General features: G+C 52.9%; 10 protein-coding genes across 11 annotated transcripts; 5 read left to right on the top strand and 5 right to left on the bottom strand.

Moving 5' to 3' along the window:
• Positions 1-57: 57 nt before the first annotated feature.
• Positions 58-915, top strand: CKM354_000169800 (uncharacterized protein; the record flags this gene model as incomplete). The annotated part of the gene is made up of 3 exons (XM_044796830.1): positions 58-124; positions 190-482; positions 544-915. The coding sequence occupies 3 exons, from the start codon at positions 58-60 to the stop codon at positions 913-915; spliced, it is 732 nt and encodes a 243-aa protein (XP_044652765.1).
• Positions 916-1,168: 253 nt separating this feature from the next.
• Positions 1,169-3,925, bottom strand: CKM354_000169700 (uncharacterized protein; the record flags this gene model as incomplete). 2 transcript variants are annotated; one of them, XM_044796829.1, is made up of 2 exons in its annotated part: positions 2,431-2,536; positions 2,586-3,925. In XM_044796829.1, 2 exons carry the CDS (start codon positions 3,923-3,925, stop codon positions 2,431-2,433), a joined length of 1,446 nt encoding a protein of 481 aa, XP_044652764.1. The 2 variants fall into 2 exon arrangements, with proteins under 2 accessions (XP_044652763.1, XP_044652764.1); XM_044796828.1 differs by having other exon boundaries at positions 1,169-3,925.
• A 549-nt stretch (positions 3,926-4,474) lies between these two features.
• Positions 4,475-5,500, top strand: CKM354_000169600 (uncharacterized protein; the record flags this gene model as incomplete). The annotated part of the gene is made up of 1 exon (XM_044796827.1): positions 4,475-5,500. One exon carries the CDS (start codon positions 4,475-4,477, stop codon positions 5,498-5,500), a length of 1,026 nt encoding a protein of 341 aa, XP_044652762.1.
• A 246-nt stretch (positions 5,501-5,746) lies between these two features.
• CKM354_000169500 (uncharacterized protein) lies at positions 5,747-7,660 on the bottom strand (the record flags this gene model as incomplete). The annotated part of the gene is made up of 2 exons (XM_044796826.1): positions 5,747-7,419; positions 7,471-7,660. 2 exons carry the CDS (start codon positions 7,658-7,660, stop codon positions 5,747-5,749), a joined length of 1,863 nt encoding a protein of 620 aa, XP_044652761.1.
• Positions 7,661-8,000: 340 nt separating this feature from the next.
• Positions 8,001-10,031, bottom strand: CKM354_000169400 (uncharacterized protein; the record flags this gene model as incomplete). The annotated part of the gene is made up of 1 exon (XM_044796825.1): positions 8,001-10,031. One exon carries the CDS (start codon positions 10,029-10,031, stop codon positions 8,001-8,003), a length of 2,031 nt encoding a protein of 676 aa, XP_044652760.1.
• A 903-nt stretch (positions 10,032-10,934) lies between these two features.
• On the top strand, positions 10,935-11,981 carry CKM354_000169300 (uncharacterized protein; the record flags this gene model as incomplete). The annotated part of the gene is made up of 1 exon (XM_044796824.1): positions 10,935-11,981. One exon carries the CDS (start codon positions 10,935-10,937, stop codon positions 11,979-11,981), a length of 1,047 nt encoding a protein of 348 aa, XP_044652759.1.
• Positions 11,982-12,234: 253 nt separating this feature from the next.
• CKM354_000169200 (uracil-DNA glycosylase) lies at positions 12,235-13,276 on the top strand (the record flags this gene model as incomplete). Its single annotated transcript, XM_044796823.1, has 2 exons — positions 12,235-12,614; positions 12,706-13,276. 2 exons carry the CDS (start codon positions 12,235-12,237, stop codon positions 13,274-13,276), a joined length of 951 nt encoding a protein of 316 aa, XP_044652758.1.
• Positions 13,277-13,792: 516 nt separating this feature from the next.
• On the bottom strand, positions 13,793-15,266 carry CKM354_000169100 (uncharacterized protein; the record flags this gene model as incomplete). The annotated part of the gene is made up of 2 exons (XM_044796822.1): positions 13,793-15,145; positions 15,195-15,266. 2 exons carry the CDS (start codon positions 15,264-15,266, stop codon positions 13,793-13,795), a joined length of 1,425 nt encoding a protein of 474 aa, XP_044652757.1.
• A 1,222-nt stretch (positions 15,267-16,488) lies between these two features.
• On the bottom strand, positions 16,489-19,031 carry CKM354_000169000 (uncharacterized protein; the record flags this gene model as incomplete). Its single annotated transcript, XM_044796821.1, has 4 exons — positions 16,489-16,585; positions 16,642-18,515; positions 18,571-18,657; positions 18,720-19,031. 4 exons carry the CDS (start codon positions 19,029-19,031, stop codon positions 16,489-16,491), a joined length of 2,370 nt encoding a protein of 789 aa, XP_044652756.1.
• Positions 19,032-20,484: 1,453 nt separating this feature from the next.
• CKM354_000168900 (uncharacterized protein) lies at positions 20,485-21,680 on the top strand (the record flags this gene model as incomplete). The annotated part of the gene is made up of 2 exons (XM_044796820.1): positions 20,485-20,559; positions 20,613-21,680. 2 exons carry the CDS (start codon positions 20,485-20,487, stop codon positions 21,678-21,680), a joined length of 1,143 nt encoding a protein of 380 aa, XP_044652755.1.
• Positions 21,681-22,687: the final 1,007 nt, after the last annotated feature.

Raw genomic sequence — 22,687 nt, 5'->3', positions numbered from 1 at the left:
GCAAGACTTCTCGTCAACCTGCAAGATCTCTCGCCTGTCTCACCCGCTTCCGCAATCATGTCGAAACGCAATGGCGTCTCGCACGAGGTCGAAAAGGAAGCCAAACAGGTCGTGTCGGAGCCAGGTATGTTGCCTCTCGCAGCAATCTTGCCCAGTTGCGATATAGCGCACCGCTGACTTCTTCGTCAGGCAAGGACAAGCAAGAGCGTCTTCTCAATGACCCCAACCCAGGTCACTTCAGTCTCGTCCGCGCGTACCATCTCGCCGATCTCATCACCCTCATGAATGGCTTCTGCGGCGTCATGTCCGTGCTCTCCTCGCTCCGATACTGCGTTGGCCGCCCCGAAGACACGGGTAATGCCTGGGCTGCGCTGGGTCTCATGCCTCTGGGTCTCTTCTTCGACTTCTTCGACGGGAAAGTGGCGCGGTGGAGGAAGAAGAGCAGTTTGATGGGTGCCGAGTTGGATTCGTTAGCCGATTTGGTAAGGCAGGAACAGATATTGCCCAAACACGAGACACGGCACTGACAAACGTGTTTGACAGATCTCCTTCGGCGTCGCCCCAGCAGCGTGCGCTTTCTCTCTTGGAATTCGAACTCCCCTCGATCAGCTGTTCCTCACACTCTTCGTCCTGGGCGGCCTCGCTCGCCTCGCGCGCTTCAATGTCACAACCGGCAACGTCCCGAAAGACGCCACAGGAAAAGCGAAATACTTCGAAGGCCTCCCCATCCCCACGAGTCTGAGCTTTGGCACCGGACTCGTATCATTCTGGCTATACAAAGGCTGGGTACACGACCAGATCCCCTACGGCACGATCGCTACAGGCACGATCTTCGAGTTTCATCCCGTGGTGGCACTATACCTGGCGCATGCTTGTTGTATGCTGTCCAAGACGCTGCATATCCCAAAGCCGTAAATGGTGTCCGAGGATGGCACTGTCTTTCTACGATGATGATGAAATGCATGAGGCAACGGAGAGCGTGAAAAGCAAAGCAGAGCAGAGCAGAACGAGGCAAAGCGAAGCGTGGCGTCAGGAATTCCTCAGGGCGAGGCAAGCGATTATTGCTCTTGAGTTGAAGATACCCAATTATGCATTCAACATGATTCAGACATCTGTTCCATTCGGTAAATTATTCTTACTTTTTGTCGTGTTTTGGCCGCTCTTGGTATCACTCATACAACTCATCCTCCTCCTCGTCCTTCACTTCCGCATCTTTTGCCCTCGTTGGAGCTTTCCTCTCCTGCTTGCGATATAACTCCGCCAAGAACTCATTCGTGCTCGCCTCCTCAATGCTCTTGTCCTCCCTCACCTTCAAGAACCTCGGGAATCTCAACGACAATCCCTTATCCTCATGCACTAGACCTACTGCAGACGTATACGTAGGACTGATCGTCACATCCGCAAAGATCATTTCCCACACCTCTTGCGGCTCGAACCAGACATCCGGAGTTCCAACGTAATCCACATATGTCGGCCGTGACGAAAGTGTGTTCTTGCCGATTGGAACCCCATCTTCATCTTCAAAGTCCGGATCGTACTTTGCGCGATTCGCTTTGTAGAATGCATCCGTGAAGCCTGAGATGCATTTTGTCACGACCTCAAGGGAGCCTGTGGCAGGGTTGCGGCAGGCGAGCAATATAGGTGACCACCAAGCGTTTTTGCGCCCTTGCCCATGCCATGCTCCAACAGGTATGAGATCGATGGTGTCTGTTGTCGTGTTGTAGTCCTTTTTGACTTTGAGCCATGAATCGAGGCGCTTGTCGGGTTCGTACGTGGCAAGGAGGGCTTTGCGCCTGGCACCAGTTTTCTTCTCTTCATTGGTAGCATCTGCGGAAGCTTGAGCAGCCTGTTCAGCTGCGTACTTGGCCGCGCCGCTCTGGAGTGGATCCACGACCTTTTTCGTCCTTTTCGCCCCGCCTTTCTTTGTCTTGGATTTGGAAGGTGTTGTAGGCGCTGATGGGGCAGCCTCCGTACCTTCGGGATCGATATCCATTTCGGCTAGCAGATCCGGGTTCACTGCATTGTCAAGCACCTTGACCATGATGCCTTCGCATTTTATATCTGTCGCTTGCTTGAAGAAATTGCTCACAGCTTCGACTTCGCTCGAGGTGGCATCAAGACTTTTGACCCAAGTGAAATGATTTGGTATCTCGACAAACAAGCTGCGAAGTAGGCTTCTTCTCTCACGGAACGGCCGATTGAGCAGCTCCTCGCCGTTCAGATACATGAGATCGAAGGCGAAGAGGCAAACGTCAACAGTCACAGATTGAACAACGACGTCTTTGCGTGCTCGGTTGGCCAGAATTTGGAAAGGCTTGAGATCACCAGTCTCTCGATCGACCGCGACGACTTCTCCTTCGAGAATAAAACTGCGGACGCTTTCACCTCGAATTTTGGGCACCAGTCCAACAAGATCGGGATACTTCTCAGTCATGACTTCCAGATGTCGCGAAAAGATTGAAACTTTGCCATCGGCATCGCAGTGAACCTGTGCTCGCTGACCGTCGTATTTGAACTCACAAGCGAAGTCGCGACCCTGGAGCTTTGTGAGCATTTCGCCTAGATCTCGTGTAATGCTGCCTAACATGGGTCGCAAAGGAATGTGCATTGCGAGTCCACATCGGAGTAACAACTCCTCATCGATGCCAATCTCCAGCATCGTTGGCACTAGATCGTTGTAGTTCGGCCTTCGGGCAAAACATGCCTTCACGAGCTCTTCTGAGCCTTGATAGACCGCTGCAAGATCTTGTTTGCTGAGCTTCCTCAAATGCTCGCGTGACTTAATGTCGAATTCAGCTCCTGGTTGTTTCGAAAGAAGGAAGGCTCTCGACAGCGCGATGAGCATCGTCGTTTTCACAGCGCCAATGCGCAGATGCTGTACAAGGGTCCGTACCACATACCTGCTTTCTTCTGCACCTCGGGCATCTTGAACCAGCCGTTCTACAAAGCTTTGCTTTACAACTTGGCTGCCCTGTCCCTTTGCCGCAGCAATTTTGTGAAGGCTGTCGTATACACCTTGGATAGTAAGCGGCTTCGGCTTGCGCAGCGTAAAACTCTGCTTCTTCTTGGCCTCATACGCAACATCTCCAGCATCACCATGCTTGTTGTACAGACTCTTCAGAGCTGCATTATCCAGCCCGCAGACCTTCTTCAGTGCCTTTGAAATAGCAGACCCTCCGAGACCAAGTTCGATGTCGATATATGGTGGCGAGATCGAGTTCGTTGCAAGCCATACAGCAGGGAGAAGCGACGCGGGATCACCTTCAATCAGCGTTCGAAGCATGTTGACAAGGGTGTCTACGGTCTTGATGCGTGATGTTGTGCTTCCAACCAGCACAAAACAGTGCGTGAGTAAAGCATATGTGCAGCGGCCTCCTTCCGAAGCCCATTGTTTCCTGAGTTCTGGAAGATATTTTTGAGGATCGAATGTAAGTGGCGACTCGTCAAATGGTACATCGTGCGAAATGGTATCCTCCTCTGCAGTAGCGGATTGCAGACTGAGTGTGTTCTTTTTCCCCATCGCCGCAAATGCATTACTCGTGTTCGTCGGCTTATCTTCCTGCTTTGCCTCAGCTGTCACTGCAGCTTGCTCGCCTCGGGCCTGATCATTCGAAACAACATCTTCTTCCTGATCGACAGTGTCTCTGCCGGAGAGATGATCTTGCCCGTCACGCTGCTGGCCCCGCTGACGCTCCTCCGCATCCCATTCCGCCTGCAGCTTTCTTGCCAATTGTTCATCGGTCAATTCTGCTTCCTCGACGTGGACATCGTCATTGTTCTTCGGGGGTGGTGCATCATGCTCCGGCTCTTCCTTGGCTTCCTCGTGCTTCTGTCGCTGTTTGCCGAAGAAGAAGTCGAGGCTGTTCGCTGGCTGGGCTGGCGACTGGTGATTGTTGGTCTTGCGCCGCTTGTTCGGCGTGCTCATTGTGGCAACTACATGTTGTTGTGCGGGAGAGTGAGAGCTCGGATGCGCGACACGCGAACGCGACTTCTCGATTCGCGGATGTCGTCATTCCAATTTGCTGCCTGCATCGCGCGTCCTTCGGCACGTCTTTGCCTGGACGAGAAACTCCTTCTCGGACACCAACACCATCCAACACGAGTTCGATATTCTCGCACGTGTGACATGAGTCAAGCCGGTAGCCATCAGCATCAACGCTATGCTTTGTGCACAACGCATTAGGCTGTGCTGATCGCTCCCGCGCAAATGAAGGTAACCAATGCTGAGGGCCAAAAGTTCTGGGGAGGCGTAGGAGGTAGCCCACGCGTTCTGTCCTGCGCCGCCCGGTCGCAGGCAGTGATACTTTTCACCAACCGCAGACGCACGACGAACGGCAGCAAGTGGCATGTGCTACAACTGGAAAATCTGGGAACTTATGCACGTAGCACGCAGCTGGCTATGTATGGGCTGATTCGCTTCCAGTCTTCTCGACCATTCTCCTGAGGAACCTCGAATGCCACGGACTCAGGCATCATGTTACCTTTGCGTTTGCCAGGCCTACTCCTCATCACATTGCTAATCCTCTTCCTCTACTCCCAGCGGACGTCATTAGTGACACGAATCAATCAGCTGGAGTGGCAAGTCGAGCGACGCGTCGTTGAATGGGACTGGAAAGATACCCCCGAGGAGAAACTCTGTCGTGCTGCGGATCACACAACGCCGAAGCATTCGAAAAATGCTATTCCGAACATCGTCCACTTCATTCTGCTTGCGCGTGAAGGTGCCGAGGTGGACCTGAGTTATGCTCAATATCTGGCAATCAAAGCAGCTATTCTTCGCATGGACGCAAGCCAGGTCAAAATCCACACCAATGGTATCGATGCTACGAACAAATGGTTGCGCGACGTTGCCTCAAAGGTGGTCCTCGAGACAGTGGATACTACGGGCATCCTTGACCACCATGGCATTCCCATCGCCAACATGGACCTTCCACACCAGACCGACATCCTGCGCATAGCTATTCTCTTGCGTGAAGGAGGAATATACATGGACACCGACGTCTACGTCCTCAAGCCTTTCACCGACGTTCTAGATAGTTATCGCGACACACTCATGGGTCATGAAGGGGGCAATCGTTACGGGCTCTGCAATGCCGTGATCGTGTCTCGTGCGGGTAGCGAGTTTCTTGTCAAGTGGCAGAAGACCTACACAACATTCGACCCGAAGAAGTGGAACGAACACTCCGTGCTTATGCCCAAGAAGCTCCAGGTCAAATATCCGGAATTGTTGTGCCCGCTCTCTCCTTCGGTGTTCTTCTGGCCAACATGGGGAAAGGACCATATTCGCTACATGCATGAACCTATGAGCCCTGCGGATGTCAACAGTCTTCTTCACAACATGACTGCCTTTGGTGGTGCCATGTATGAAAATCAATTGACAATCCATGCTTGGAGCACCAGTTCCAAGGAGCACCTCCAACAATTGTCTCCGGAATTTGTTATGGGAACGGACACCCGTTTCAACATCCTGCTCCGAGAGGTCGCTAATGCCACTCTTTGACAACTGCGCGGTCCGCCAAGGGGATTGCTGCATCTTCCGGGCTCCGATTGCGTCTCGGGAGATCGAATGCTTGGAGGATATTCGAGAGTAGCAACTTGCGTACCTCGCCCAAAGCAGCCGCAAAAAGGTCTATTTTGACTCCGGATTTCCCGTAAGCTCCGAGCCGACTGGCTGGACCTTGGGCGAGATTGTGTCGCAGAGAACCGTCTGAAGCACCGCGGTCTTCCGCTGACGACTGTTGGTGCGTCAACTATACCGCCCTTTTCTCCTCCTGACTCTGCGCCAGAGCATGTACGTCGTAATCATGAATACTGCCGCGAAAAGCATGCTCGGATAGAGCAAATTTCTCCCGTTTTCGTCCGGATACATCTCGAATCCAGGCTGTCCTATTAACGCACAAGTCGACTCTGACTCGAGAACGCCGTTCACAGCCATCGCGCAGACCTCAATTCGATTGCGCAATAAGCTGGGAACGCTCAAATCTTGTAGAGGGCCATGTGCGATTATAGAGTCCTTCCTGATGGAGCTTGACCTCCCACCTGGCTTATGGAGAGCGAGCACATATCCTGCGGCACCTTGGGATGCTTGCCAAGTAGCACGAATACTTGTGTCATTTACTGCCATCAACTTCAGCGACGATGGTGTGTGAGGAACGCCACCTCCAACCAGGATAGGCCGACCGTACGCGTATAGGCTGCCGCCCTCGGGGTCCGTCCAGGTAGCCGCCCGGATTGTGTATGTTCCTCCTTTAATCAATCCGGTGAAGCTTCCTTTCAAACCCAAAGAGCCGGTGGAGTTGTAGAACAAGGCTCCTGGAACTCCGAAGCCGATTTCATACTGCGTGATATTCCACTTGTTCGCATCAAGCGGAGGTGACCAGCTCACATCGAACCCAGTTTCGGTAGCGACTGTTCGTATGGCTTTGGGTGGGGGCGCAGTTGCTCTATTTGATGTGGCTGTGACAACATCTGACCACTTGCTGTTACACTCCAAGCCATAGCATGCCCGCAGTCGGAATTCGTACTTCAGACCGGACTCGGACAGGATCAGATCTGTCCGGTTTCTGGGCTGCTTGAGCACCATCCATTCCGTCGTCCCCTGCTCCCGCCATCCAGACTCATACATAACGATCCCATATCGACGATCCCACGTCAATTTGATGCCCGTCGGTGAGCCCTCGGCTCTGATATTCGCTGGCGGGGACAAGTCTTTCTGAGGAAGCGTCGAAACATTGGGTATTGTGATGAGTGAATGGTCCTCCCCAATTCTGAGGTTCTCAATCATGACTTTTGAGAACGCTCGCGCGATTTCGTATTCTCCAAGCATACTGGGATGTAATCCATCGAATGCGCCAGGGCATGGTCGGTCTGGTCCGCAAGAATATTCACTTGCGACGTCCACGAGGTAGGCCGGCGACTCAGCTGTGGTCCACTTGGGTAGTGTCTCGCTGAGCATATTATTGTACGACACGGTGTTCCGGACAATATCGTCTCTGATCATGGTACGATGCACAACATTGCCAATGGCCAGCTTAATGCTTGGGTTCGCTCTTCTGGCCTCGTCAATGAACTTTTTGGTATGCGCCAGAACCCTTTGCGGTAGATCGATGTCGAGACAAGAGAAACCAACCCAATTACCACAACTCCAGGCCAGGTCGTTATAACCCATTAGCACAAGAAGTACGTCCGGAGAGTATTCTCGCACGCGATCGTATATAACTGAGCCGGCAAGCTCAACTTTGTAGCCGCTCGTGGCAAAGTGGTCAGCATCGAAATTCTTGGCTGCGTCTTCTGTGTAGCCCCATTCGATCCGATGCGTTCCAGTTCCAGGATAGTTGGGGTCTTCCCAAAATGGATGACTTGTGATCTCAGTCGGCTGGGGAGGTTGCGGAGGTCTGGCTTCCAGCGGTGTGTCAACTCCTGTCGCACATGTTAGTTGACAATGAGGAGAGGGTTTGGAATGCCGCAAACCGGTGTATGGCCCCACAAAATCGAATACAACATTCTGCCTAGTCAACCATTCCCAAAGACGATATCTCCAGGTGTAATCTCCTTCTTGTCCGTGGGTAATGGAGTCGCCCGCTATCATGATTCGTGTTGGCGTATTACGCCTTGCGAGTTCCGCCAAGGCTGGCACATCCTCGACACCATCTTCGTCCATCGTGAAACCTCAATAGGATGTCACCAGCGATTACATTTTCAAAACAAGTGAATACAAACTTCCAGGCTTGAGGATTAGAAGAACAAATCCACGTGCAAAGGGAACCAGAGGTCCGCTCTGTGCCGCTGTGGCGCATTTAAGCTCAGCTGAGGCTCGATGTTTGGTCAACTAGGAATTCTAGCCTCGGAGCAATCCTTCACCATTTTCAACTTCAAGGTCCCGATTATTGTCGAGCTTCAACATCATTCATCGAGTGATGCAACAAGTTATCGACTGGCAGAATCGATTTTCTTTCATCGTTCATCACTGCCGCTCTCCACATTCAGCTCCACAATCAGAGCTACTCCAAGTAAATATCGACCAGTTTGGCAGTGTGCTGCGACAGGAAATATTCAGAATTTGGCACTTTCCTCCTCGGTTCGCCAGGAGGTGCATTGATAGTCCAAGCTGGCTCATCTGGCCTGGGTGTTAATATTTCCCAATCGATTCTAGGATCCCAAAAGCTGGCTTGCCCGGTGCTGGCATCGAAGTAGTGCGGGTTGTATACTCCGCGTTCTTGATTGAGACGAGGCACCACAGTGACGCCTTCTGGCAGCGGCCCCAGCAAAGTCTCGCCCCAATTGTAGCCATGCATGGAACAGAAACCAACGAGCTGATGGTGTTGTTGGTGCGATGCCGCATCTCTCTCTGTTGGTCGTAACAGGGACAGGTTTGTGCTTCCGAGTAACGCAACGACTAGGTCTCCAGGCTGCGTGCCATCTGCACCTATTCCAGCTTTGCCTTTCTCGGTGAACACAAAGGGCAGCTGGCACTGCATGAAGAAGCGTATACAACTCTGGAAGTCGTTGAGTGATCCGGGCTCTCTCAGTCGGCTGGAAAGATCGTGCTGAAATCTTTCGGGATGCATTGCCGCTTTCGCCAATTCGTAAATGTCTCTTCTCTTGCCATCCAAGCGCTCGATTGGCACGCGAAGCGCATTCAGCGGGCAAGTCAGTGCCCTCACAAATCCATGCATCTGGTCTACATTCTCGGCATCGAGATGTCGCCGCATGAGACGCGACAGCTCTGCATATGCTTCATTGAAATTGTCAGAAGACAAGTCCTTGACGAGCCGCAGACATTCGACTTCATTGATCTCGTCTGCAAAGCAGCCTTTTACTCGTAGGATGCCAGACCCCATGAACTCTGCTTCTGCTCGCATCCCATGCGATGCTGCACACTCCAAACTTAGATCCAGTTTGGCAAAGTCCTTCAGCCAATCTGGAACCCACGAGGGGCCACCAAGATCGGAGCGTTGACAGAGCCCCGCGTCACGAAGGAGTCTGATCGTGCCAAACTGTTCGAGGTATCGCAAGAAGAACGTTTGGAATAATTCCAGTTCGTGAGGGTAATTGGTTGGGACCGTCGACACAAATCGTGGACCACATGCAATTTTTATCATCCCCAAACAGCCGTAGATCTTGTCTTGCGGTCTGAAGCACTCGCCAGCACGAACGAGATCCACGATCGTGAAGATAGTGGCATATGCTTGCTGCACCACAGCCAACACAAGAGTCAGTCGAGCAAGGTCCGCTGCATGTGTGCGGCTTCGGACATCCAGACCTCGCACTGCTAGGTACTGAACCGCGTTGCGGAAATCTGCCAGTTGTATGCTACTCGATCCGCATAGGACAGAGCTAGAGTCGGATGCAGCAAAAGCTTCCTGACGTGTCCAGACTCGACCGAACCAGTTTCTGGCGAACAGCGCGCAAATGGCCTTGTGCTCTGGCGAGTTCCAGGCAAAGTTGGGCCAATCTGCGTGGAGCTGTATAACATGTTTCGGAGCGTTTTCGTGCACTCGTGCCTCATATGTGATAGGATCGAAAATAAATGAGCGTCCGAGGTCCTTCAAGAATTCTATGGCGAGGTCGCTATCTTCATAGGCTTCGCCCAGCCAGATGATGGTGCTCGCTGCAGCGTGGTAAATGTCGTGCATGATCGGTATCTGCCAGGCTTTCTCCATCCTTGACTGCTGCGTGTCGCTTTGGTCCATGCATATGGCGTCTATCCACAGCCTTCTATCGACATTTGCGTCCCGTAGCTGTTGTAAGGCTACGTGAAGGTTCGCCCTGATTTCCAAACTTGCGACTTCATTGTCAGTGTATACAAATATCTCATGATGAGGCTGGCTCTCATCGCCCCATGTATAGGAGAGAGCTTCCCATCGCTGACCAGGCGAAATGTCCTCTGGTTTCGAACCTTCCGTGAACGTCTGCTTTGTGAGCTCGATGTGGATTTGGTCGCCACAGTGGCCTTTCCACAGGGTGAGGACTCTTATCTCGTACAAACCCTGAGCAGGTTCCTTCAACGGCGTGTGCTCGAGTGTTTTCATGCTTGTACGGAACATTCTGGGAAATTGGTGGGAGTTGAGAACACCAGCTCCCTCCGAGATGTCAGTTCTAGGCTGCTTCACTAAAAGCGAAGGCCGATGCTCAGCGAAGCCACTTGCTCAATCAGCTACGCCCCAAACACCTACTTGCAGTGGCCCCACAGCTGCTGCTGCCACACCATGGCGCTATGCACTGACTGCAGCCCTGGATGTACTTGCTTTCTATCACGTCAGCAATCGCTTACGACCGTCACAGGACACAAGGTCGCTTGTTGCCGTTGCCGTTGAGGGTGTAAGCTGAGCCACATGTACGTCTATTGTTCTGTGAAAAGCATGCGCACCAAGAAAATGGCTTAAGAGCGTCTGTCAAATGGGTTCTTGTGGCTAACTCGAATGTACCAACACGTTTCTGCTGTGCAGATGCCAGCAAATGATGGACTGCGCCTTGTCTGCGGGCGTACCAGTCACTATGAGGACAGAGTCAATGTGTGCCGCATGTGACATCGATGGAAAGGATGTAGCATGAAGAGTGTGGCATTGTGATTCGCAAGAGCAAGAGCAACACTCTCGTGGAAAGAATCATCAGCCGCCGGTGCACCTTGTGCAAACTTCCGACATCGGCGGTCGTATTGAGTTGTTCAGGAAAAATTGTCAATGCGACGGAGTCACTCAACTGGAGACCATGCATGGCAACTGGGTGTACAACGTTGAAAGCAGAATGAAAACGTACATCGGGCCGGTGTACTATACCGTTTGAGCACTTGACCGAGGGAAAGTTGAGTCACGCAATGCTCACGCCCTAAACAGTCACTCAAGAGCTTCGTGATCTACCCAGAACCTCGAAAGTATACTAAGAAAGGTTACTACCACACTACAGATTGAGATACGTACGGTCTCGAGATCGTCATGGCCGCTCCTTCCGTGTTCAGTGAAGATCAGATTGCACAATATCTTTCTTACATCAACCTTCCACCAAGTCTACGACAACAGAGATTCAGTGGAAATGCAGCAGCAGATTTATACCTCCTGAGACAACTGCATATCCATGCAATATCATCGATACCATACGAAAATCTCAGTCTGCATTACAATCCGACTCACACGATCACGATTGATCCGCAGCTCACCTACGAGAAGACAGTCACCAATGGCCGCGGACGTGGAGGCTACTGTATGGAGAATTCGATCTTCCACAATCACATCCTCCGTGCTCTCGGATTTCCGGCATATCTAGCTGCAGTCAGGATTCGCTATCGTGTCGATGGCATACCTCAAGGCAACTACAGCGGCTGGGTGCATCTTGTGAACCTCGTCACTCTGTCTGATGGCACGAAATGGTCCGTCGATGTCGGCTTCGGTGGCGATGGAGCCACTGCTCCAATACAGCTTGTACATGACAAGCCTCAGGTCAATCTGGGATCACAGGAGATACGCCTGTTCCACGACCATATCCCGACACAAATTCACCGAACGGAGGAGACGAAGCAGTGGATATACCAGTACCGCAACGGACCAGAGCAAGAATGGAATGCATTCTACGCATTTAGCGAGACGGAGGCAACGGAAGCTGATTTTCACAATATCAATTGGTATACGGGGTCGCATCCGGAAAGCTTCCAGACTTTCACCTGCATCATCGTGAGCTTCATGCGTCGACCTAAAGATGGAAATGAGGAGGAGCAAGAAATCTATGGGAAGCGAATGCTCGTGAATGGGGTGATCAAGGAGAACCTTGGCAGCAAAACGGAGATTGTGCAGGAATGTACGACAGAAGCAGAGCGACTTGCGGCCCTGCAGAAGTGGTTCCGAATGAGTTTCACCAAGGATGAAGCTGAGGCTATCAGAGGATGGTGCACAGAGCTGAGAGGCGACGAGCAGGATAGCAGCGAGAGGCTTGAAGTCTGGCATGCGAAGAGAGGGAAAGCCGGGAAGCTGTTGTATCAGAAGGTCTGACTCGGGTCTTCGTTCGAGTATAAATATAGAGATATAGATGCTGTGAAATACACCGATAGAAATAGAGGCTGTCGAGGTAACTCTTCGAATAACTAGTGTTGGTCAATTGTTGGAGTCGACCTCCCGGAATTTCCGATGGGCCGAAGGCAGCTTCCAGACCCTCGGACCCCTCACGACACGTCCACGACCACGACGCGTCCAGTCTTCCATCTCACCACCGTCACACAGCAGATCAGCCACAAGAGCACCCAGCATGGCCCTGAAGCGAAAAGCAGCCGACGCGGCCATCGACGCCGTCAAGAAACCCAAGGCCAATGGCTCCATCACCGCGTTCTTCGGCCAGCCCAAGCCCAATGGTGCAACATCCTCCACCAACCCAGACCATCCGAGCACGTCTGCCACAGCCCCGGCGACCGTAGACCCGAAATTCGACAAAGAAGCCTGGCTAGCAAAGCTCACCGATGAGCAGAAAGCACTCCTCAAGCTCGAGATTGAAACGCTTCACGAGAGCTGGCTAGGCGTGCTCAAGGACGAAGTCACAAGCAAAGAGTTCCTGGATCTGAAGAGATTTCTCAAGCAAGAAGTCGAATCGGGAAAGAAGGTCTTTCCACCGAGCGAAGACGTTTACAGCTGGTATTACCATTACACACACATACCCTACAGCCAGCACTTCGGCTGAATGGGGGACGAGCGAGCAAGACCCAGATTTCTGACCTCTCAACAGGTCAAGACATACTCCTTTACAGAGTGTCAAAGCTGTCATCTTGGGCCAGGATCCCTACCACAATATCAACCAGGCACACGGACTTTGCTTTTCTGTCCGTCCACCGACTCCGGCACCTCCAAGTTTGAAGAATATGTACATTGCTCTGAAGAAGGACTACCCCGATTTCACTCCACCACCGAAGAACGGCGGACTTCTCACGCCGTGGGCTGATCGCGGAGTTCTAATGCTGAACACCTGTCTCACTGTTCGCGTACACGAAGCCAACAGTCACTCGAAGAAGGGCTGGGAGAGATTCACGCAGAAAGTCATCGACGAGGTTGCCAAGCGACGGACCCGCGGAGTCGTATTCCTCGCTTGGGGAAAGCCGGCGCAAGAGCGTTGCAAGGCAATCAATAGTTCGAAGCATCTGGTGCTGAAGAGCGTGCACCCAAGTCCCTTATCTGCGCATAAAGGGTTCTTGGATTGCGGGCATTTCAAGGCAGCAAATAAGTGGTTGAAGGAGAGATATGGCGAGGAAGGGGTAATCGATTGGAACCTGGATGTCAAGCCCGAAGAGGCTGGTGTCTAAGTCTCCAGGCCCGCGGCCGCGTCTCCAAGACGTACACGCGGATGTCTCAGTAAACCGTACGCATGCTCCGGTCTGGTCTGCGAGCTTGGGCATCAGGTTCCTGGATCACAAACATGCCGCGCCTGGCCACAACTCCACAAGGCCGTTCAGACACTGGAAGCAAGCTCTATGGAGTGGCTCGAGCTTGGTCCATGGTTTCGTCGATCTCATGCGTCTGTGTGAGAGAGACTACAGATGAGAACAACATAGGGAAGACCCATTGTACATTAGCTGAACTTGTAATGAACACCAAAACACTGGAAAAACTGCACAGTATGGATATAGCGAAAATCAAATATCGATCGCGCCATCTATTCTCACTCCCAGAAACTACCAACTCAGAATGGCATCGCTGCCGGCTTCATATGCACAGCTCCGTTCCAGCGTGTGCCATCGAATGCCGCCCTGAACGCTGGCAACATGCTTACCGGATGCCGCAGATCAGCATAGTTCACATTCCGTCTTCAACGTCTCACTTTAAGAAATCTCAGGCGGCTGTCCACCCTCAGTCGGCGTCTCCCCATTCCCACCCGATGGCGTCGGCGTAGGCGGAATGATCTGATACAAAATCACCTGCTCAAAGTATATCGTCACAGGCGTACAAGCTTGTCCTTCCGGACTGACAGTAATGTAAAGATTTCCATTCGGGTTGAATCCAGAGTATGAGCCACCCGTACACAGTGTGAATTTGTCTTTCAACGAAAAGTCGTCTCCCTCAGTCGGATCGCCGTTGAAGCAAGATAATAGATTCGTGTCGGCATTGACAGAGCATGTCATAGCTGGGTAACCATATGTCGCATCGGATGGATCTGCAGAGGAGGAGAAGTAGATGATGTTGCTGATGTCGTAGTAATATGTGTTTGCGATCCAGTTTACGACTTCGCCGTCGTTGGCTGTGCCAAGGAGGTCGGTTCCTGTGAGGGTGAACTGGGAGGCAAGTTCGGGAGATGTTGGGGCGACATCGAAGGTTATGAGGCGGTCCCGGCCTCTTGTGGCAGTGCCGGGGATGAGTACAAGGCGGGCGTACATGTTGTTGCTGTTCACGATGGCATTTTCTGCGTCGTCTTCGGGGTCTATTGATACTACGCCAGTCGCACGGAGGACATTGAATGTGGTTGTTGGGATGGCGGTTGCTGTTACCATGCTTGGGGTGAGCGTGGTCGTAACAGAGGTAGTTGAAGCCTCTAGAGTCGAAGTGACTGTTGATGGCTCGGCAGTCACGGTCGTGATGCTGGTCGCCGTTGGGGAGGCACAACTGAATGGTTCGGTGACGGTTTCGCATTCGCCTCCATAGTAGTCGGTCACGGTCTTCGTATTTCCATAACCGCCTACTGTGACCGTCTTTGTGCGACCTCCAGTGCAAGTCGGATAATCACGCTTCTCGATCGGGCCAGCAAGGGTAGTTGTGACTGTCACAACTGGCGGCGTGACAGTTGAGTCGATTACAGTGACCACAGGAGGAGTCTCTGTTACAATACTGGTCTCGGCGGGAGCAGTTTCGGTGGCTAGGACAGTGGTGCTAGGACAATCACCCGTGGCTTTTTCGGTGGATGTGCAACCTTCGCCATATGGGTGCTCAGTCGTGACCGTAACGGTGACCACTTCTCCGTAGGTCGTAGTCACAGTCTTTTCCGGACAGATGCCAGGATAACCTTCTGGCGGCGGATTGGTTGGGTAATTGCCAGGGTCGTTGTGAGTCGGATATGGAACAGAAGCACCGCCAGTTGGGTAGCTCGGAGGATAGCCACCTCTGGCAGAAGAGTAGGTTTTCGTGCAGCTCGTTGTAGTGGATTTTATTGTGGTAGTCGTACTCTTCGTCGAGCAGTTTTCCTTGTCTCCATTAGCTTGTCACAAGGCTCTGCTCCGCGCCTACGCTCACCTTTGGAAGTGCTGCTGCATATGAAAGGAGTGACAAACAAGCCAGTAGCCTGGCAGCTTTGAAGTTAGGCATGATTGTTGCGCGAATGTCCACCACAAGCAGTATAGGAAAATAGATAATGAAAAGAAGGACAACTGCAGCTGCTGCGCACTGGCGTTGCGAGCTGGGTGTCGCCCACTATTATCAGTTCCCATCCACTTGCCATATGGGGAAGATGTGTTCAGCCATAACGCCACAGATCATCTCGCTTTGGGCCACTCCGTCCGCTGTAGGATTCATCTGGCGCCCTTGAGTCATCACCACAGTTCTTGCGATCAGCAATAGCTCCAACATGTTGTGGTGCGTTCTTCGTTTAGGCAGTTATGTCAAAGGACGCAATGCCGCAGATGGATCAGCGTGAGATATACAGGAATGCAAGTACTACAGTCTCGAAAGTGGTACAAAATCCGACCTGAGACGTCTGGTTGTGGAAGCCGCTAGTGAACTCAAAGTACGAGTATGGCCCTTTTCTGAGAAAGCATGTACATTAGCGTCTGTACTCGTATGCACGTGGAAGCCGCCAACGATTTTCGACATGCCGCAGACGCCTGCCTTGTTTGACTTGTTGTTGTTACCTCTGATGAGCCGCAGGTAGGGACGCGCTGTGTCCAGAGATGTTGACGTTTTCGGCAGCTCCAAGGAGCCCGCCAGAGAGTGGGAAAACTGTGTCTCCAGTATTTTATTAAGCTCAATGCTGTCTCGCTCATCCAAGTCAGCACAAATTGGACTATTACACCAGTCTCATCATTTCTTGTGCCTGCTGGAATCTCGCAAAGCGAGCCTGAGGTCGGCCAATACATTAGTTTCCTACAGAAAGGCCAGTCAGGCCAATACAATAGCTTTACTGCTTTGCACTCCCTCTCCGAACAAATATGTCGTCGAAGAAGAAATTGTCGAATGTGTCCTCCAATTCCGGCTCTGCGAGCCATTCTGACGCCCCTCGGACGTCCTGCCAATCGCCCACTCTGCCTTCCTGCCGGCCGTTTCAATGTATGCAGTCCTGCTGCCAATTGGCAGAGATTATGTGTAATGCTTTGAGTGTATATTGGAAATGCAAGAATGCTGCGGAGCCATGTCCTCTGCGCATGGCTGAATCGTTTGGGTCAAACTGATGCGCACTTAGAAAGGATGAGGCTGTAAACGTACAAGCCTGCTGTCGTTGCCAAGTGGTCTGGGAGACTGCCATCCGGCGTATGCCAATCAAATGCGGTTGTGCAAGTTTTATGCAATCAAACCTCCCGCGGTTCGTCATCTCTCACTTGGAGATGATTAGCCCGAAACCGTCCAGCCACTGTGCGCAGCTCCCGTAAATGCCGGCAATGTTGTAGCCCCTAGGTGGAATCAATGTATGTCTGCATGTGGCATTATTAGTATCAGCCTGCAGCAAGCGTCGCTTCCAGAAACTCACCCAGAACCCCCCGTCGCTTTTCCGAATATCTCACTGCGTCTTCCGGTTGTTGTCATGATCTGTATTCCATCAATCCAAGCACCTGCTCTAACGTAGAACCCCAAAAGTAGCTCTCCTCTCTGGAAGTTGAGTGAAAAGTCACTGCCACCTGGCTTGCCGCCCCGCTTTCCGAATAGCTCGCTAACTCCGTCCTCGTAGAAGAACTCCAGCCCATCAACCATGGCTCCATGGTACACCCGTATCGTCATGAGAAGCTTCTTCTGGTCAAACTTTCCTTGCTTTTGGAAATTGCCGAGTATGAGCTGCTGCGGTTGCGAGCCATCCATTTGACTGTGCCCAAGCTTCGAGCTCTTGAAGCCTGGTCGACCATCTGGCAGCTTGATCTTTGCATCTTTTGAGCAGAGTCGTGAGAAGTCCTTGACCTCGTGCTCTTCTCCTCCACAGCTGAAAACCTTGAGATTGATCTTTCGTTTCCGCTTTTCCTTCGGCAATTGGGCTTGTATGGTATCTTCGGTTAGTGTCACGAGTCGAGGGGCGCCGCCTGGGCCACTAGTCTGGTCAACGTATTCGATCCATTGGTGGCACAGATCGTCGCCCTCAGGATAAATCTCAATCCATGCAACGCCGGTAGCAGCAGTGACAAGAACATTGTTGTTGTCCACTGTCCATACTTGCACGCTCCTGTCTGCATTCATGGCTGGGTCATTGGGTAGCTGAAATGTGGGGTGAAATCGGAAGCGCAATGTGTCAAGCCTGTGCCAGCTGCATTCGTCCTTTGGCAGACATAGCCTTTGACCTTGCTGCTTCGTCCGTGTGGAGTACGGCTCTCTGCACAAGAATGTCCTGTTCAGGGTAGTGTAGTCTCGCAGCATGACACCTGATTCCTGATGAGGGCAGCCCAGCAGATGTCCGGTCTCATGGAGGTGCGCTCCAATACCGATATTGGCTGCCTCCCAGTTGCTGCCTCCTTCGTTGCAGTCGTTTGCCACGTAATCGGTGTCAGTCCTAGTGCAATCCGAAAACGCAGGCACGACCTCTTCCAAGTGTGCTGGGTACGATTGCAGACAATGAGAACCAAAAATGGCCAATTTGACGGATCCATCGCCACCTCCCAGCGCGGCATGTCCCCTGACAGTACCCGCTTGCTTGTCCCAGTGCGAATCGAGGAACATGGCCGATATGTATTGCACCTGTCCAGGCTTGGTTCCAAAGTAGTTCTTTACAGCATCCATGGCGTACTTGTACAAGTCCCCCTTTCTTTGGGCGGGTCCATGCTGTTGGGCGACATCGAGATCTTGGATTTCAGCGACAGTCTTATCCATGCGGACGATGTGAATCCGCGCCTCGTTGCGCATTTGCCCGGTTTCCATGTCTTTCCATGTCAATGTTCCTGGTTGCCATTCCTCTTCGTACCTGTAGCACCTTCTGCCGAAGCCACTGCGGTTCATCTGTTCAGCTGTGAATGCTTGCCATAGGTATGCGGCCATTTTGAACTTTCTGACGGCTGTTGACAAGCCATTGCCCTCCTTTTGCACGCGCTCTGGCACCGCATCGTAGGTCTCAGGCGAATCCTTAGCGACGAGGATGCAGAGCTGAATGGGCGGTGCTGCATTGAGGGGAAGGAAATTGATATTGATCCATGAAGAATGCGCGGGGATCGATGAGTTCGTGGAGGGAAGCTTCGGCGATGTGAAATCGAGGCGGAGTCGGTTGGGTCCCGGCTGCAGGTGGACAAGGGCCTTGAAATGTGAGTCGCATACAGGCCAGGAGATGGGAGGAAAGTTGTCGTTGTGGTGGCAGACGGTCAGCGTGCCATCAATGGGTTGCGATGGTTCCGCGCATTGGCCAAAAATGAGGAGCACTTTTTGGTGCACCTGCATGCACATTGTCAGCCCGGTCATCCCATGCATGTTCCTCGTGCGCCCTCACCCAAGATCCGTCCGAGACTGATAAGACGCGTGGCGCCAATGGAGATGTCGACGGTGTTGGTCGTTCGCAGTTCTGCGCGGGCATTCCCTATGTCGAATGTTGTGAGCCACTGTGATCCGTTTTCCCCGGCGTTGGTCTCGTCTCCTTACACTGATGCTGTAGCGATTGCTCTGCGAGCTGGGCATGCGCGGCCGCGCCGGTACTGGCGGAGCCTTGCCATTGGCGCCGTGGACGGACAAGTTCGTGTTAGATCTCGACGACGACAGCGTGGTAGGCGGCGAGGTCTTGGGTTCGGCGTACGAGGCGAGCGTCGACGACGACTTGCTCAGCGCGTGGATCTGCGTGGTCTCATCGTTGCCATTCTCGGAGCTGTTTCCACTCGCGCTGGCACTGGACGGCTCTTTGATGGACGCTCGGCTTCTCCGTCTGAAGCTCAGGTGATCCTTCAGGAACGATGGCATGGCCGCGATCCAACGCGCCCACCTGCTGAGGTGTAGTGTGCAAGTTGTTGTGTCAGAGAGGGCGCGAGAGCGGCCACACTCTCCCGATGCAATCGGGTATCGTTAGGAGGAGCGGCCGATGACGACAAGCCTGCAAGGCCAGTGCAGGAAACGGCGGGCGATGGCAGAACTCTAGTTGTCCGCTTCCCTGTCGATGTACGAGGTTCAATTTCAGCAGCGATAAGAAGCAGCAGAACAGCAGGACAATCCAAAGCAAAGCAAAGCAGGGCAAAGCGAGTGGTGAATGATGATCTCGGACAGTAGTAGTATGGACTCGGACGGTGTTTGGCAGCTCAACTACCTACAGCTCCGATCCTTGAACCAAGGAAGCCATGCGCAGTACCCACTCCAGTTCAGGACGAAACAAGATGTTTCAACCAAGCTTCTGGCAAAATTCCCTTCGATAGCTCCTACGCCTTCAAATCCAAGTTCGGCCCGCCCTCTAGTGCCATCAACTGGACGCGTCGGCTAGGCGCATGGGACACGATGCGAGGACAATCCGTACCAGAGATGCGCTTATCTGGGGGAGCACAGCATGCTGTTGAGACGACGACGACGAAGAGGCAGAAGATAGCAGGCGCCCTTTTGTATGCACCGGAGACTATTATCAGTCCGCGCCTTCATAGATCCGTCAGCTCGTGGGCGAGCCGTTGTTCATTTGCGACGAGCCTCTGCCATTTGACACAGTTCAAAGCCTATCTCGCTGCAGACTGGCCAGTGAGAGTGGAGGAAGCCGTGCAGATGCAAACGGCCGCGCAGTGGGGATGGATGCGCGTATGCGCGGCATGCAGCGCCATACTCGCAGATGCTGCCTGAGACACTGCGAAAGAAGTGTAGAGTGTCGTCCTTCACGCAAGCGGAGAAACGGAGAATACGATGGGTTGTGTCAAAATAGCTAGGCTGGTCGAGGTACGTTATTCAAATGACGTTCAGATCTCTCGTCAATTCGTTAGCGAAGGCGTTGGCGCGTGGCTTTGGCGGGTGCTGCCTCTGTTCAATGTCTGGGTCTGGCCGAGATCGAGGAATGAACGAAGCCATCACGTTGTACAGCGTCGCTGCCACGGCGATTTTCTCTTTCTTCACTTCCGCTGTCCGCCATTTGGAAATTCACGGCGCAACAATCAATAGTACTCGCCTTCTATATCTTCGTCGCCCATGCGGACGAACTTTAAAGGCATCTGCATCAAGCCTCCGAGCGCTGGATCGCCGATTCGTCCAAGTCGATCATCCCAGCACCCGGCCTACGCTGCTACTCTCCTTGCAGCAGCTCAGGCTCACCATACAGCCTGGTTACCAGACTGCAGGCACAAACTGCATTGCCATCAGCCGACTCGACCGTTGCTCCGAATCCGTCAGCTGAGCGGAGCGACATTGCGGCTGGTCTGGAGCCCCTCTGCTGATCACAGACTTCAACATGGCGGCTACAGCAGGAATCGAGCGGCCTGAAGATGTCGCAACTAAAGTCATGCGCAGAGTACAAGTCTCAAAGGTGAGCAAGCGAGCGACCTCATCGACGATTGCTAACTTGTCGTCGCCAAACAGATGACCCGAACGCTGCAAGACCGCCTTGCATTAGCCAATGTCAAGATCCAGAATGGATGGCAGAATTTGAGCCTGGATGCCATCGAGCCTCGGGTTGAAGAGCGTATGAGGAGGAAACGACCTGCGTCGAGCAATGATACCATTTCAGATACCGCCTCGACGACTTCCAGTCGACTGCATTCCAGCAACGGCCTGGCCTCATCCCCGATCACCGAACCACTGTTCTCCGATGACCTGCCCAGGTCCGGCGGCGGTTCTAGGTTCAAGAGGATCAGGTCCGCCAACATACAACAGCATGCGCTGTCAGGCACTGCTACAGGACGACGGACACGAGGCGCAGCTGCTCGACAGGATACATGGAAGAAGCGAGAGGGACTTCCAGAGTCTTCGCCTATCAAGCACACCAAGCACGCACGCTTCCAGTCCACAACGACCAACCTCTCACATGTGTCTCAACTATCCTTCATCACCGAGGGCTCGGTGCAGAGTGACGATCCGCCGTCGCCGCAGTCCAGCGAGGATGATGATACCGATCTGCCCATCACCAGCTTCAGCATCAATGCTTCCACCCGCATCACATCTTCACCTCCGCGCACACCACCCCCACAGCAACGCCTACGGAGCATCAATCAAGTCTCCTGGTCTCGTACACCTAAGGCCGACGACGATGGGGCCGACCTTCTCATGTATCTCGCTACATCTCCCTCCCCAGCCGTCGGCGCTTCCAACGCCAAGACTGTGATTCAGCCACCGACTACCCCACCCTGCAAGTCGACACCTCTACCCTCCTCACACATGACACCTGGAACAACCGGCAATGGCTTCCTCGGCTTCGGTCCTAATACACCAGGTATGAAGTTTGACTTTAGCGACTTCATCAATGTCACTCCGTCGCCTGCACAAGGGCAATGGAACCGTACGCCCGTGGCAGGTCGCACGCCCGGCGCGTCTGCTCGACGCAGACTGGACTTTGACAAGCTCGTGCCTCCCGTCACCAGCCCGAGTGTTTCTCGCAGCACTCGCAGCAATGGTCTGGGAATGGATCTTGGGGGCGAGCTGCGAACATGATTTCAACATGCGAATTTCCTTATGTCAAGATTCATGACATGCTACGATACGATTCACGATGGTGCTCACCGAGCACACTTTATTTGAGACTACCAAGTCTACGGCATGCATAGTGCCACATGCAACAATATACACGGAGCGATTCTGTTTCCTGGCGTACTTGATTTCATTTGTTGGATTGCGCGGGTTCTGGACGGACAACTTATACCCAACTACTGTCCTCAGCGAGCTGGTCGCGAGACGGACATACAAGTGCACGGAACTTTTATTTCTGCGCTTTGACCACGTCTATGGTGGAATTTCTTTCTGCGGTTTGCAGCTTTGCATTCGTGTGAATGGCGAGAAAAGCTGGAAGAAAAAGCTTTCAGCAAAGAAGAGAGGCGCGTGCGTGACGCGAACGCGTGATCCTTGTCAACAGGCAGGATACCTGGCACGACGGGGTCGACGAGCAGTTGCAATAGTGAATGGTGCATGAATGCGTTGCTGGCATCCGTAGGTAGCTATCGTAATGTGAAAGCATGTTGTATTGCGTGATGGTGCCGCTACACGCGAAATGATGGTCTGAAGGATGAGGCGTGGACTACGCGTCGGAGATCGCGAAGTTGGCGCGCTAATGCGAGTGGAATAGCCGAACTGAGACATGGTACGCGATTAGAGTTAAGTGCGTGCGTGAACTTGGAAAGCTGAAGATTGGAGTTGGCAAAAGCTGCGATAGATGTTCAGTCTCGTTGGCTCGAGGGACTTATCAATGTGCTGAGTGGAGAAGTTCGTACGGAAACGTATGGGGAGAATTTGGGGCATGGTTGTCGTCGCTGCCGACGACTGGAATGCCAACTCTTCCAAGATTGTGACCGGCATGTCCGCGGCTGTGGCAGTTGGTGCTTGGCTGGTCGAACGGTAGACGTGTGCATGACATATCGCCCTCGGAACAAGAATGGAAGCTTGGAAGCGCGTCAAATCGGACCATAGCGTATTTCTTGCCCATGTGGCTGGCATGGTGGATGGCC

This window comes from Cercospora kikuchii, assembly GCF_019650295.1.
Source record: "Cercospora kikuchii DNA, contig_00001, whole genome shotgun sequence".
NCBI classification, from domain to species: domain Eukaryota; kingdom Fungi; phylum Ascomycota; class Dothideomycetes; order Mycosphaerellales; family Mycosphaerellaceae; genus Cercospora; species Cercospora kikuchii.
This window is presented reverse-complemented; position numbering and strand designations above follow the sequence as displayed.